The 16413-nt window shown below is 52.0% G+C and overlaps 2 protein-coding genes across 2 annotated transcripts; both read right to left on the reverse strand.

Moving 5' to 3' along the window:
* Positions 1-4554: 4554 nt before the first annotated feature.
* Positions 4555-4989, reverse strand: LOC122383868 (ATP-dependent DNA helicase PIF6-like). The gene has a single exon (XM_043370677.1). The coding sequence runs from the start codon at positions 4987-4989 to the stop codon at positions 4555-4557; it is 435 nt and encodes a 144-aa protein (XP_043226612.1).
* A 61-nt stretch (positions 4990-5050) lies between these two features.
* LOC122383869 lies at positions 5051-11650 on the reverse strand. The gene is made up of 4 exons (XM_043370678.1): positions 10071-11650; positions 8604-8851; positions 6516-8253; positions 5051-5492 (listed from the first exon to the last, which is right to left on the reverse strand). Exons 1-4 carry the CDS (start codon positions 11648-11650, stop codon positions 5051-5053), a joined length of 4008 nt encoding a protein of 1335 aa, XP_043226613.1.
* Positions 11651-16413: the final 4763 nt, after the last annotated feature.

Below are 16413 nucleotides of genomic sequence, written 5' to 3' on the forward strand. Positions count from 1 at the left end.
GACAGCCCTTCGCTGTCGCTGCCGTTCAGCGTGCGCTTCTCTCTCAGCGTCATCCATGGCGGCCCGCCGCTGTCGCTGCCGTTCGGCGTCCGCTTCTCTTTGTGCCCTCATCGAAGGCCGCCCGTCGCTGTCTTTCCCGCTCGGCGTTACGGAGCGCCTCGGCCTCCCTCCTGGCCTGAGCCATCCGTTCACGCCGCCGGCGCTGGGCCGCGGCATTTGCCGCCCGAGCAGCACTGCCACGGTCATGACGCGGCATGGCTGTCTAAGTTAGCTGGGTAAAAGTGCAGACAGTAGATGATGCTTTTGGACAACTTATGAGTAATCAAGCTAACGGCAGGTATGGTATCTACCCGAATGACTCGAATTACTCAATCAAATAACTCCTCGCAAAGTTTCAATGATCAGCCGTTGAGCAAGGAAATTCACATCAGGGCTTACTGAGACAATCAAGTGAGCGCAGATCATACGCACAAATAGGCGCAAAATTTCACTCAAACGATCGCCTCTCGAAAAGTCAATAGTCATCCCAACAGCGAAACATATTACTCGAGCCTGTGGTGCATTCACTCACAGACTGCTCTTGCTGAAATTGTTTACCATTGTTGCGTGTCCCGTTGCTATGCGACAAATCAAGGTCGTGGCTAAAAAGGGAACTAAAATTTTGATCAAGTTTTCATAAATAAATCTCTCACGCTATGCAAATAAAATTTTAGCTTGAAGTGTACCTACTTAAATATCTAAAATGTTATATAAGGAATCATATGAGTTATATGCGTAAAACACTTGCTCTCTCCATATTAAAATTTCCGTCATATCGTTACCGAGATCTGAGTTACTCCGGTATTGGAGCTCAATCAGGTCAGTCCGCTCTGGCGCGATCGGTAGCGCATCCGGCTTTAAGCTCTTAGGTCCCGGGTTCGATTCCCGGGCGGGCTGTGGTACTTTTCTTTATCGACGCAATCAATTAAAATTCCTTCGTAAACAGCGTGACGCTAGCGAAACACGGTCGTATGCTTGAGTCATTTTCACATAAGTTTTTTGACTTTTCGATAATATTTTGGGTGGATATTGGTCAGAAAAGAATGCTCTTTCCGAATATGTAGGTTTCATAGCGATTGATCAGCGTTTTCAATACGTTTTGATGTTGTAAAGGACATCGCGCTTCGCGCGAAATAAATTTTTAATTTAATTTTTCAATATTAAAGAAATGGTACGGATCGTCACTTTTTATTTGCTTTCCTATTATTACACGTACATTTGTCTGCAAAATGATACAACACCGATTTCATTCCGTCAAGCCGTTTTCCAGCGACATCGGTTTTCTTCCCACAATGCATGAAATCGGTCATTTTTTAACAACCGGGGGTGCTATCTTGCACGTGGCGCGTGCTATACTATGAAACCATATCAATACGCTAGGCCCATCTCTCCTCTATCCAGTGGTGGCAACCGCATGTCTCTACGACCTCGTTTCGCCGAGTAAAAGCTCGGGAAAGGAGCGCTGCAGGCCCAATTTTCGTCCGATCTGCATGTCAGCCAGCCCCGTGTTAACCGTATGAGAGCACCCTTTTGCACGTGCTGACGGCGCACCCCTGGTGCGATCAGGGGTGCGCCGTATCGCCCAAACATGGCCTAGATGGCCATGTTTGGGCGATAACTGTATAGATTCGATAGATATTGTTAATGGGGGCATTAGTTTGGGTGTATGAGGTTATATTTTTATTTGTATGAGCTAGGTGAAGTTTGACATTTGGTTTTAACTGAACTGTATGGTATGCTGGTGCTGATTACCCGGGTTTTTAGTCTTTCGGATGTTGGGCCCTTATGCACTCAAACTTAACATAACCTACAAATATACATACCCTACCTCTACCCTACCCTACCCTACCTACCTACCCTACCCTACCCTACCCTACCCTACCCTACCCTACCCTACCCTACCCTACCCTACCCTACCCTACCCTACCCCCTACCCTACCCTACCCTACCCACCACCCTACCTTACTCATAACCTACACGTAGTTACCCTTCTCATACTCGATTAAAGTAACGTACCAAATTTGAGCGCGATCGGCCCAGCCGTTCTTGAGATATCAAACTGGCCCACTGCACGTGCGCACGCGCTGAGACTCCAGATGACTTGTGCCAGCCACCTTTCTAAACTGTTCCTATCAGTATACAAAATTTGAGAGAAATCGGCCCAGCCGTTCTTGAGATGTAGAAGCGGACCCCTCACGTGCGCACGTGCAATCGATCCACCCTACCTGTCACACATGACCATGCATCGCCAGATGAGTGCCCCCTCCACCCACAGTCCAAGTTTCAGCGCAATCGGCCCAGTAGCAGCTGAGTTATTCCTAGTACAAAAATGTGCTGTTTACTGGTAGGCGCTTATTTTCAGTGTTTGGGATTCCCCTTGGCGGGCGGTGCATTGCAGCCCATGCTTTGATAGCTATTGTCAAAAGTTGAATGACTTGCCGGCCATAAGCCATCGATCGGATTTTGTCGAAAAATACCGGTAACGTTAACAAAACACGGTCACATGCTTGAGTCATTTTCACAAAAGTTTATTGACTTTTCGATAATATTTTGGGTGGATATTGGTCAGAAAAGAATGCTCTTTCCGAATATGTAGGTTTCATAGCGATTGATCAGCGTTTTCAATACGTTTTGATGTTGTAAAGGACGTCGCGCTACGCGCGAATCAAATTTTCAAATTAATTTTTCATTATTAAGGAAATGGTACGGATCATCAGTTTTTGTTTGCTATTCTCTGATTACACATACATTTGTCTACAAAATGATACAACACCGATTTCATTCCGTCAAGCCGTTTTCCAGCAGCATCGATTTTCTCTCCACAATGCACGAAATCGGTCATTTTTTCACAACCGTGGGTTTTACCTTGCACGTGTCGCGTGCTGTACTATGAAACCATGTCAATACGCTAGTTCCATCTCTCCTCTATCCAGTGGTGAAAACCGCTTCTCGCTGCGCCCACCCGTTGCCGACTTATACAGCCGGGAAGCAGGCGCCGCAGGCCGGTTTTCGTACGATGTTCGTTTTGACCGTTTCCCGTGTTAACCCTATGGCGCACGCGAGCGCGTGCTGACGGCGCACCCCTGGTCCGATCACGCCCAAATTTTAATACAAAGGCCGCCCACGCCCACAGATTCGACATGCCAAATTTCACGTCGCTACGCGGCGCCTTGCAGGCGCAATAAGACACATAAGTCATGACACACGGATGCACGTCGTACAGACATGTTATAATCATAATATAGACTAGATGGCCATGTTTGCGCGATAACTGTATAGATTCGATAGATATTGTTAATGGGGGCATTAGTTTGGGTGTATGAGGTTATATTTTTATTTGTATGAGCTATGTGAAGTTTGACATTTGGTTTTAATTGAACTGTATGGTATGCTGGTGCTGATTACCGGGTTGTTTGAGTCTTTCGGATGTTGGGCCCTTATGCACTCAAATTTAACATACACTACAATACCCTGCCCTACCCAGGATGGATGGATGGATGAACGCGATAACTGTACGTTTCGATGGCTATTGTTCAATGGGGCCATTAGTTTGATGTATAATATTTTTATTTGTATGAGTTAGGTGAAATTTGATTCTTTAAACTGTATGGTATGCTGGTGCTGATTACGGGTTGTTTGAGTCCTTCGCATGCTGGCCCCTTATGCACTCAACCTTACCATACGCTACACTGCCCTACCCTACCCAGAAGCTCTACTCAACACATACCAAACCATACTTTATTTCTTGCCTTACCCGTAAGACGCTGGTTGTATCAGTCACCATCGCGACTAAGAAGATGCTGTCGGAGAATCCAGCGCAGCGCTCGTGCGTCCTCTTGTCTTCCTCCGGGCTGACACTAAGCCATGCCGTGATAAGGAGTGGAAGCAGCTGCAGTGCGCAGGTGACAGCACATGACATGTTTCTGCAACGTAATCAAATCTAGTGAATACAACAGTGAAATACTTACGTGTCGCTCCGTGTGGCTATTAGCTTTTACCCCGCAACCCGCCGCGTGGAGGCTGCCACATCGGGTTGCGTCTCTATTTAACGCCCGAGACCCCTCACCGGGTGCAGAGCGCACACCTCTGGTGAGGGAAGACACGGCGGCCGTGGGCAGCGGCAATAAGGCCCCCCGAAAGTACTCGGTGTGTGCTACTCGCAGCCGATCGTATAGCTGGAGGCAAACGCCCATTGTTAGATGTGATCTCAAATATCAAAATATATCATCAAATATCAAATATATCATCAGAGCATATCAAACATGTTTTATAACATGCCACTCGATACATTGATTTCCTCAAAATATAAGTTGCGCTCGCGCATTGGAGGTCACCAAAGCCAGTTGCGGCATTATGTTAATGTGTAAATTTTCCACTTGGCGGCGCATTGGCTCGCCAGGATTGATCCGTCCTGCATCACGGTCGGCCGGCCGTTTTCTCCTCGTTGCTCCTCGCTCCTCCTCTCCACGTTGCTCGTAGCGCTCTGGCTACCCGTCGCCTCTGCGACCCGCTGATCTACCGGCCATCACCTCGGCCCATCACCTCCGTGTACACCACATTGGGTGTTGCGCCTTGGCCACCTCTGGGCAGCGCGATCCTCAGATCCGCCGGCCGGCCGACCCGCGATGCAGCCACGTACAGCTGCCCGTGGCTGAATACTGGCTCCTCCAGAAAGACCGCGACCCGACCGAGCGTCTGCCCCTGGGCTTTGTTCACCGTCATGGCGAAACCTGGCCGCACGGGGAACTGGCGACGCTCCCAGCGGAAGGGAAACGCGTCATCCGGGGGCTGGAGTGGGAGCCGTGGAATAAGCACTTGCCTTCCGGCGTTTTTGCCGCAGGCGATGGTGGCCTCCATGAGTCGCGGGCTGATGATACGACCAGCGATAAGTCGCGTGCCATTGCACAGTCCGTCAGTGGCGGACAGATTACGAAGTAGCATGAGTGGCATGCCTGGCTTGATCATCAAGCAGTGAGGTGGGAAGCCGGGAGCGCACAGAGTGTTTAGATACTCATGTGGAATCCAGCTGCTCGGCCTCCTCCACCAGACTGTCGGCGCTCAGCAGGCGGACGGCCTCTCCGGGGAAGCGCTCGGTGACTGCGGCGTTCAGCTCGTCGACCCGAGTGTTTCGCGGCGCGAGCACAGCCCGCGACGCCATCCACTCCCGGTCGCCGTGTCGCCCTGCCAGGTCATCAAACACCCAGTCAATGACAGCGTCGATATCGGCGTCCATCACCAGGTGCGGGGGCAGCTGAACAAACCCATCCTCGGGGCCCTCTGCGCGTCCCTCTCCCAGCTCGAGCAGCCAGTCACAGAACGCCCGCAGCTCTGGACCGTCCGGCCCGGCTGCCCGCCGCGCCCGCATGTTCTCCAGCAGCGGCGCCACAATGAAGTGACGCCACAGCGCTGACCGTCGCAGACAGGCGTCCACCACCTGTGCGCGGGTACCGTGCCTGAAACGGACAATAATATGCATATAAAAACGCGCCGAGACGGCCACTAATGCTAAGAAATGGCTGCTTAGCCGGCGCCCTGGTGGGGGTCTAAGCCACAGGGGAAAAACTAAAGCATAAATTTTTTCGGGAACCGTTTTTCTGCGAAACTTTTCATCAAGGTTGTATTGTCGATTTTATCAGCGACGCATTCCGCTCGTTGAGACGCGTCAAATGAAGCATAATCTCACCTCAAAAGACCGACTACAAAATCTGACCTAGGGTCGAGGTCGTGACCCTACCGGTAAAGGTCATGTGTCATAATAACTGTCAATTTGTATCGTTTAACTGAATCCATCTGACTAACGTGTTTGCATCGCTCTAACATGTTTACTTAAAGTTATCGCAAAAACTGCTGGATGACCCGTCTTAATCTTAATCTGGAACCTGTTGACCTTATGTGACCGGATGTAAGAAATAACTCACACGATGCACAATGGATTTATTTTCGGCCATAGCAAATTTAGCCCATATTTCTTTACTGGGCTCACTGTGTGGGCGAGTGTGAGTGTAAACTGGCGAGTGTGGTCAAAAAGCCCCTCCCACCAGGGCGAAGCCAAAGAAACCACAAAGCATGCGGTCTACGATCAATCCGCTGCGGCAGTGTGTTTACGACGCTGGCATCGATATAAATGAGTGAATACGTTTTGAAGGCATAGCGGTTGAATGTTCATGGCTCCGACTTATTTCACATGTTAAACTGCAATAATGCGATTGGGCCGAAGAGCATTATATCAGTTGCATTCAATTACACACTAATAATAACAAACGTACCACAGCTATTATAATTGTATATACATTTTTTTCTCATACACACTGAACGCCTGTTGTTGTTAGTTACCTGATGACTGGGAGAATTTGGCGGAAATCCCCGCCCAGCACGAGGACTTTTCCGCCGAACGGCTCCTCGCTGCCAGTGACGTCACGCAGCGTGCGGTCGAACGCCTCCAGGTGGTGACGGTGGGCCATGGGGCCTCGTCCCACACGATGAGCGCCGTCCGTCGGATGAGCTCCGCCAGCGGGCTCTGCGCGCTGATGGCGCACGTTGATGTCGCGTCCACCTGCAGCGGTGCCTTGAAACGCGAGTGGTATGTGCGCCCGCCGTCCAGCAGAGTGGCAGCAATTCCACTGAAGGCCACTGCGAGCGCTACCATACCCTGCGAGCGCACCGCCGCCAGCAGCGTGTTGAAGACGTACGTCTTTCCGGTGCCACCAGCGGCGTCCACGAACACGGCCAGCGGACGCCGCCCGTCGACGGCCGTCATTACCAGGTCGAAGACGTGGCGCTGCGGCGGCAGCAGAGTGGGCAGCTGGATGGCCACCTGGTCTCTGAGCGCTGCTGCGTCATATTCCAGCTCCTCTTGAATGAGCCGCGGCAGCTGGCGCAGCTCGGCGGCCTGCTGCAGCTCAGCTGCCCGCGCCCGCTGATCGGGCGTCACCTCCGGCAGACCGAAGTCTCGGAGCTCTTTGCCGGCCTGCTGTAGCTGCCGCTCCAGGTCCACCAGTGTTAGTGCAGCGCGCAGCTCGTCCGGCAGGTCGCGATGACGACGGCCGAAGTCATCAGACATGGCGTCCAGGTGACGCCGGAACAGCTCTGACGGATCGGCTGGTGCGCAGAAGAGCAGCAGCGTCACGAAGAGGCGCCGGATTTGAGCCGGCATCTGTGCGTGCGCCGCGTCCTCCATCGTCACCTCCCACTCGCGGTCGTCCTGCAGAAGGCCACGCAGGCAGCACGCCTCACGATAGGTGGCACAGACCACGCCGTCCACGGTGCGCAGCTCCTCAAAGGACGCCGCCCCCGCGACGTGGTGCAGCAGCACGCGGAGGTAGAACACGTCGCCGTGACGTGGTGAGAGGCTCACCACGCGGCCGATTGCCTCTGCCGCCTGCTGTTGGCGCCGTTTGCGCCACACCTTCTGGCCGGCCTGCCAGGTATACCGCGACGGGAAGTCCGGGTAGAGCAGTCGGCGGCAGTCCGGGTCGGCGGCGGCCGACTCCCGGTTATACTCCAGCCAGGCGGTGAGATGGGTGCGTCGGGCGGCCTGAGCCGCCTGCCGCTCCTGTCCCGGCTCGAAGTACACCAGCTGGTGATCCTCGAGGTGCACCTGTAGAGCGACCACGTTCGGCTGCCGCTGGCTCATCGGCATGTCGAACAGACGCCAGCAGGCTTCACTGGCACCGATCGAGCGCATGTCCTGGTACTCTGCGATCTCGTCATCGCCGCCGATCAGGTTGTCAGCGCGCACCATCTGGCGGTCCGGGCCCTTGTAGATGTACCTGAAAAGATACTTGACACTCTGCACCGAACAGCACACCTCCACGTTCACGTGAGCCTCATATTTCAGGGACAGGTATGGAGAGAAGGGTACCACCCACTGGTTGGTGATGAGCCGCCCGTCACGCACAAACTCCTGGCCGCCCTCGGCTGCCGGTCGCCGCCTGTAGACAGGGTACGGATGGTCATCCCGCCACTCTGTCTCGTTGGCGAACGGCTTGGGAAAGCCCTTGGAGCAGCGGCCGCCATCCATGCAGGCGGCCGTCGGGTTGGCGGCGCCGCACTGGCGGTGTACCATGGTACTCACCACGATCTCGTGCAGGCGGCGCGCCTGGTCTGACCTGGCTGGGTCGGGCAGTTCCGCCGTGATCACCGCGTCTACATCGTCGGCAGTCCGCGGGCGGTCCTCCTGCCGGACGATGACCAGGATATGGCCGTGCGGCAGACCTGCAGGGAAAGTAAATAATGTTTTAAGCGGCGATTGAGATAGAATAGGACCTTAAAAAATTGACTTCAGGTCAAAGTCATGTGGTGACTTTTTATGAACCAACATGACCTTTCGGGCCACTGCTGGCCATAAGCTGCACTTTGCTCATTGCAACTGGGCAGATGTTGCGATTCTGAAAAAAAATCTTGCGGTTTAGACTTGTAAGTTCGACCTGACCTAAGTGACCTGAGCGCTAAAATTATGCACACGACGTAAAATTGATGCATGATGAGCTGTATTGGTTTTCTTCACACTCCCTCCTCCCCCCCCCCCACACACACACGAACACAAACCTTTAGTGCCTACTCACCTCGTTTTTGGAACTCGACCACCATCAGCATGGAGACACAGCGTCCGAAGATGCCGCTGGTGGTGAGCTCCTTCAGCAGGGCCTTCAGCTTTAGGTGGAACACCCTGGCCACCAGATCGGGGCGGGACTGCGCATCCTGGCCGGGCAGGAGCGCCGCCTGGATCTCAGGCCAGTTTGGGTTGCAGGTGAACGTCACGAAGTACGTCGGCCTGCCGTACACTCGCACGATGGCCATGGCGTCTTGGTACCTGATTCATTGAGACAAAGGTAAAACACCAAATGAGGAAATGAAGTATCGCAAAAATCCTATCTAAAGGCTGACATATACACCTATCACAACGCGACCAATTGGTTGGGGGGAGAGAGAGAGGGGGGATGAGATTGTGTGGCTCTTTGGAATTGTGGCCTTTCGTGACCTCACGACACAAATGTGACGTCATCAGTATTCAAAATAGAGCCCTTCCGTTCTCGAGAGCCCAGAATATCCGTAGTTACATGAACACGGTCATATCATGAAAATTTCATGACCCTGACCCAAATGACCTTTGACCTGTGACCTACTTTTCGAGACCATGTTTGGCCGGAATCGCGATTCGGAGTATGTCGGCTCGCATTAGCCGCGCGTTTGCAGTCTTTTCGTGGTTTCAAGCGTTCAAACAATGTGATATGATGTTGGTCCCAGGCATTAGGGTGGGTATCAAAGTCACCTGAAGGTCAGGTCAGGTCATTGACCTTTGATGACCTCGGCTCACTTTTCGAGTTTTACATGTTTCGAGGCTAGCTATTCTTTGGAGCTGAATTCGAATTTAGCGACCATTTGAACATGTACGAAGTAGTTTTGGTGCCTTCGGATTTCGGAACATGTTATGAAGCTGACAGAGACGGTTGACACCTACCGCGAATACCCGGCAGAACACCTACTGGTTGACCTGACCTGACCTGACCCGACCTGACCTTAATGCATGAAGACATCATTGCGATCAAAACTAATATGATATTCGAGATAACCACCCCGGAAAACCCCATAACAGCCACACTTTACGACGTTCTAACAGGTCCCGGTTTTCCCGACTTTTGGGTAATTGAACTGACCTCAGAGGTCACCATTTGACCTATGACCTTAAAACCGGGTACCGTTGGCTTCGTCTCGTAACGACCTACACGATGTTTTTTTCGGCGAGGCTCTATTTGTAACTAAAGTCATTTGACATGACCTGGTGACCTGACCTTGAGTGATCTTGGTATGCAATTTTCACAACACATGCAGAATAGATGCATTATGATGTGTACCAAAAACGGTGGCAACAATTTTTGAGATATTCACGAAAAACCCCAGCGGGGCGGGGGGGGGGGGCTGTTCAAAATCACACTTTCCCCCCCCCCCCCCAACAGGGCACGGGTTAAACATTTGATTCAACAACCGATTTCTACATAATAAGCAATGTAACGCGCTCGTAAATAATTCACCTGCGCTGGTAGTACCGGGGCCCGCCGGTGAAGGAAGCCGGCAGGATGACACGCTGACCGACGCGGTCTCCGCCGGCCAGCTCCCTTTCGGCGTCCCCCGGCAGCGCGTCCTGGAGGCGCTGGTACAGCTCGGCACGCAGGCCGGCCTGGTTCCGAGCCAGGTACAGCAGACGCTGGGTCTCTACGCGCGCAAAAGCCATGCACACGTACTCCTGAAACAGGCGTCCTGCGCGGAACAGTGAGTCATCGAGGTCGGGTCGCAGCTGCAGCCGATGAGCGTAGTACTGCATCAGCGACACGCCCCTCACGTCCCCGCGCCCGTTTGCCACCGCCTGCCGTAGGTCGGGCTGCCAGCCGTCTGTGCCAAACGGCAGAAGGAGCACAAAGTGCAGAGCCTCAAACGCCCGGTGCGTCTCATTTACCGTCTGGAGGAACGGACCTTCGGCATCGGCACGGCGACGCAGCACGATGTCCTGATGGACGGGCTCCTCGTCCATCAGCACGGCCACCTCCCGGAACCCCTCGGCGCGGTTGTACCGTCGGGGGTGCTGGTCGGCCGGGCGGGCGTCGGCACTTACCACCAGTCTCTGCTGCTGAACCTCCTCCTCCGGCAGCTCGGCGGCGTGGATAAAGTCCTGCACATAGGGATTTACCTGACGCAGCAGGACCTGCAGCTGTTCGAGCAGCGTCAGCAGGCGCGCCCGCTCCGGCTCCCGGGTGCCGCGGGGCAGCGGCACGTGTCCTAGACGCAGCGCGGCCTCGGCCGCCGGGTCGTCACAGTCCGGGTCATTCACATAAATCTGGGCGAACGACGGCCGCTCCCCGTCTCTGGCCTGCAGCGGACCGACGCGGTGGTACAACCTACCTTGAATGATCACTGATGGTGCATACCCACCGTCCGCCGGCCTCACCTCCCGTGTCATCATAGACGCCAGCGACAGCGCCGTGTTCAGGCGCCGGGAGTGCTGTCTGAATGTGCGTGCCTCCAGCGTGTCGCCCGTCCACAGTTCACGGAGCAGCGGTGGCGGGGCGGGCAGGGGATCTAGGTTTACCTTTCCCCCCGAACAGCACAGAGTGGCCCGCTCCTCTCGCCAGAGGAGGGCGCCGCAGTGCGGACATACCGTGTCGCGTGCCCCCGTGTCGAGCCTGGCCACCGGCTGGCGACCGGACAGCACAGAGTCGGCGTCACAGGCGGCTCGATTGGCCCGGTCGACTCTGCGGCGCCCCTCCATGTGGCCCCTCGCGTCGGCCGCCCGTTCCGCGTCACGTACCTCGTTGGGCATGTCAGCCCGTCGCTGTCGCTGCCTCTCGGCCTCTGCCAGGCGCCCAGCGTCATCGAGGGCGGCACGCCGCTGTCGCTGCCTTTCAGCGTCCGCTTCTCTCTCGGCGTCATCCATGACAGCCCTTCGCTGTCGCTGCCGTTCAGCGTGCGCTTCTCTCTCAGCGTCATCCATGGCGGCCCGCCGCTGTCGCTGCCGTTCGGCGTCCGCTTCTCTTTGTGCCTCATCGAAGGCCGCCCGTCGCTGTCTTTCCCGCTCGGCGTTACGGAGCGCCTCGGCCTCCCTCCTGGCCTGAGCCATCCGTTCACGCCGCCGGCGCTGGGCCGCGGCATTTGCCGCCCGAGCAGCACTGCCACGGTCATGACGCGGCATGGCTGTCTAAGTTAGCTGGGTAAAAGTGCAGACAGTAGATGATGCTTTTGGACAACTTATGAGTAATCAAGCTAACGGCAGGTATGGTATCTACCCGAATGACTCGAATTACTCAATCAAATAACTCCTCGCAAAGTTTCAATGATCAGCCGTTGAGCAAGGAAATTCACATCAGGGCTTACTGAGACAATCAAGTGAGCGCAGATCATACGCACAAATAGGCGCAAAATTTCACTCAAACGATCGCCTCTCGAAAAGTCAATAGTCATCCCAACAGCGAAACATATTACTCGAGCCTGTGGTGCATTCACTCACAGACTGCTCTTGCTGAAATTGTTTACCATTGTTGCGTGTCCCGTTGCTATGCGACAAATCAAGGTCGTGGCTAAAAAGGGAACTAAAATTTTGATCAAGTTTTCATAAATAAATCTCTCACGCTATGCAAATAAAATTTTAGCTTGAAGTGTACCTACTTAAATATCTAAAATGTTATATAAGGAATCATATGAGTTATATGCGTAAAACACTTGCTCTCTCCATATTAAAATTTCCGTCATATCGTTACCGAGATCTGAGTTACTCCGGTATTGGAGCTCAATCAGGTCAGTCCGCTCTGGCGCGATCGGTAGCGCATCCGGCTTTAAGCTCTTAGGTCCCGGGTTCGATTCCCGGGCGGGGCTGTGGTACTTTTCTTTATCGACGCAATCAATTAAAATTCCTTCGTAAACAGCGTGACGCTAGCGAAACACGGTCGTATGCTTGAGTCATTTTCACATAAGTTTTTTGACTTTTCGATAATATTTTGGGTGGATATTGGTCAGAAAAGAATGCTCTTTCCGAATATGTAGGTTTCATAGCGATTGATCAGCGTTTTCAATACGTTTTGATGTTGTAAAGGACATCGCGCTTCGCGCGAAATAAATTTTTAATTTAATTTTTCAATATTAAAGAAATGGTACGGATCGTCACTTTTTATTTGCTTTCCTATTATTACACGTACATTTGTCTGCAAAATGATACAACACCGATTTCATTCCGTCAAGCCGTTTTCCCAGCGACATCGGTTTTCTTCCCACAATGCATGAAATCGGTCATTTTTTAACAACCGGGGGTGCTATCTTGCACGTGGCGCGTGCTATACTATGAAACCATATCAATACGCTAGGCCCATCTCTCCTCTATCCAGTGGTGGCAACCGCATGTCTCTACGACCTCGTTTCGCCGAGTAATAAGCTCGGGAAAGGAGCGCTGCAGGCCCAATTTTCGTCCGATCTGCATGTCAGCCAGCCCCGTGTTAACCGTATGAGAGCACCCTTTTGCACGTGCTGACGGCGCACCCCTGGTGCGATCAGGGGTGCGCCGTATCGCCCAAACATGGCCTAGATGGCCATGTTTGGGCGATAACTGTATAGATTCGATAGATATTGTTAATGGGGGCATTAGTTTGGGTGTATGAGGTTATATTTTTATTTGTATGAGCTAGGTGAAGTTTGACATTTGGTTTTAACTGAACTGTATGGTATGCTGGTGCTGATTACCCGGGGTTGTTTTAGTCTTTCGGATGTTGGGCCCTTATGCACTCAAACTTAACATAACCTACAAATATACATACCCTACCTCTACCCTACCCTACCCTACCCTACCCTACCCTACCCTACCCTACCCTACCCTACCCTACCCTACCCTACCCTACCCTACCCTACCCTACCCTACCCTACCCTACCCTACCCTACCCTACCCTACCCTACCCACACCCTACCTTACTCATAACCTACACGTAGTTACCCTTCTCATACTCGATTAAAGTAACGTACCAAATTTGAGCGCGATCGGCCCAGCCGTTCTTGAGATATCAAACTGGCCCACTGCACGTGCGCACGCGCTGAGACTCCAGATGACTTGTGCCAGCCACCTTTCTAAACTGTTCCTATCAGTATACAAAATTTGAGAGAAATCGGCCCAGCCGTTCTTGAGATGTAGAAGCGGACCCCTCACGTGCGCACGTGCAATCGATCCACCCTACCTGTCACACATGACCATGCATCGCCAGATGAGTGCCCCCTCCACCCACAGTCCAAGTTTCAGCGCAATCGGCCCAGTAGCAGCTGAGTTATTCCTAGTACAAAAATGTGCTGTTTACTGGTAGGCGCTTATTTTCAGTGTTTGGGATTCCCCTTGGCGGGCGGTGCATTGCAGCCCATGCTTTGATAGCTATTGTCAAAAGTTGAATGACTTGCCGGCCATAAGCCATCGATCGGATTTTGTCGAAAAATACCGGTAACGTTAACAAAACACGGTCACATGCTTGAGTCATTTTCACAAAAGTTTATTGACTTTTCGATAATATTTTGGGTGGATATTGGTCAGAAAAGAATGCTCTTTCCGAATATGTAGGTTTCATAGCGATTGATCAGCGTTTTCAATACGTTTTGATGTTGTAAAGGACGTCGCGCTACGCGCGAATCAAATTTTCAAATTAATTTTTCATTATTAAGGAAATGGTACGGATCATCAGTTTTTGTTTGCTATTCTCTGATTACACATACATTTGTCTACAAAATGATACAACACCGATTTCATTCCGTCAAGCCGTTTTCCAGCAGCATCGATTTTCTCTCCACAATGCACGAAATCGGTCATTTTTTCACAACCGTGGGTTTTACCTTGCACGTGTCGCGTGCTGTACTATGAAACCATGTCAATACGCTAGTTCCATCTCTCCTCTATCCAGTGGTGAAAACCGCTTCTCGCTGCGCCCACCCGTTGCCGACTTATACAGCCGGGAAGCAGGCGCCGCAGGCCGGTTTTCGTACGATGTTCGTTTTGACCGTTTCCCGTGTTAACCCTATGGCGCACGCGAGCGCGTGCTGACGGCGCACCCCTGGTCCGATCACGCCCAAATTTTAATACAAAGGCCGCCCACGCCCACAGATTCGACATGCCAAATTTCACGTCGCTACGCGGCGCCTTGCAGGCGCAATAAGACACATAAGTCATGACACACGGATGCACGTCGTACAGACATGTTATAAATCATAATATAGACTAGATGGCATATTTTGCGCTATAACTGTGCGTTTTGATAGATGCATTTGATGGGGCATTAGTTTGGGTGTGGGAACTTGTGATTTTTATTTGTCTTATTTTGTCAGAGTTGGATATTTTTTTGAACGGCATGTTATGCCGGTGCTGGTTGTTGGTTGTTAGAGCCTTTCTCATGGTTTGCCTTTAACGAACTCAAAGCTACCCTAACCTAACCTACCCATACCCTACCTTACTAATAACTGACACATAGTTACCCTTCTCATACTCGATTAAAGTAATGTACCAAATTTGAGCGCAATCGGCCCAGCCGTTCTTGATATATAAAAGCGGCCCGCTGCACGTGCGCACGCGCTAACTGAGACTCCAGATGACTTGTGCCAGCCGCCTTTCTAATTGTCCCCAACAGTGAACAAAATTTGAGCGAAATCGGCCCAGCCGTTCTTGAGATGTATAAGTGGACCCCTCACGTGCGCACGTGCAATCGATCCACCCTACCTGTCACACATGACCATGCATCGCCAGGTGAGTGCCCCCTCCACCCACAGTCCAAGTTTCAGCGCAATCGGCCCAGTAGTAGCTGAGTTATTCCAGTACAATAATGTGCTGTTTATTGGTAGGCGCTTATTTTCAGTGTTTGGAATTCCCCTTGGCGGGCGGTGCATTGCAGCCCATGCTTTGATAGCTATTGTCAAAAGTTGAATGACTTGCCGGCCATAAGCCATCGATCGGATTTTGTCGAAAAATACCTGTAACGTTAACAAATCACGGTCGTCTGTTTGAGTCATTTTCACAAAAGTTTATTGACTTTTCGATAATGTTTTGGGTGGATATTGGTCAGAAAAGAATGCTCTTTCCGAATATGTAGGTTTCTTAGCGATTGATCAGCGTTTTCAATACGTTTTGATGTTGTAAAGGACGTCGCGCTCCGCGCGAATCAAATTTTCAAATTAATTTTTCATTATTAAGGAAATGGTACGGAGCATCAGTTTTTGTTTGCTATTATCTGATTACACATACATTTATCTGCAAAATGATACAACTTCGATTTAATTCCGTCAAGCCGTTTTCCAGCGGCATCGATTTTCCCGTCACAATGCATGAAATCGGTCATTTTTTCACAACCGGGGGTGCTGTCTTGCACGTGGCGCGTGCTATACTATGCAACCATGTCAATACGCTAGGCCCATCTCTCCTCTATCCAGTGGTGGAAACCCCACCTCGCTACGGCAATCTGTCGCCGAGTTTTGGGCCCGGGAAGCGGGCGCCGCAGGCCGGTTTTCGCCCGATCTTCGATTTGACCGTTTCCCGTGTTAACCCTATGGCGCACGCGAGCGCGTGCTGACGGCGCACCCCTGGGCCGATCACCCCCAAATTTTAATACAAAGGCCGCCCACGCCCACAGATTCGACATGCCAAATTTCACGTCGCTACGCGGCGCCTTGCAGGCGCAATAAGACACATAAGTCATGACACACGGATGCACGTCGTACAGACAACTTATAATTCATAATATAGACTAGATGGCCATGTTTGCGCGATAACTGTATAGATTCGATAGATATTGTTAATGGGGGCATTAGTTTGGGTGTATGAGGTTATATTTTTATTTGTATGAGCTATGTGAAGTTTGACATTTGGTTTTAATT

This window comes from Amphibalanus amphitrite, unplaced genomic scaffold (genome assembly GCF_019059575.1).
Source record: "Amphibalanus amphitrite isolate SeventyFive unplaced genomic scaffold, NRLGWU_Aamphi_draft 000175F_arrow, whole genome shotgun sequence".
In the NCBI taxonomy this organism is placed as follows: Eukaryota; Metazoa; Arthropoda; class Thecostraca; order Balanomorpha; family Balanidae; genus Amphibalanus; species Amphibalanus amphitrite.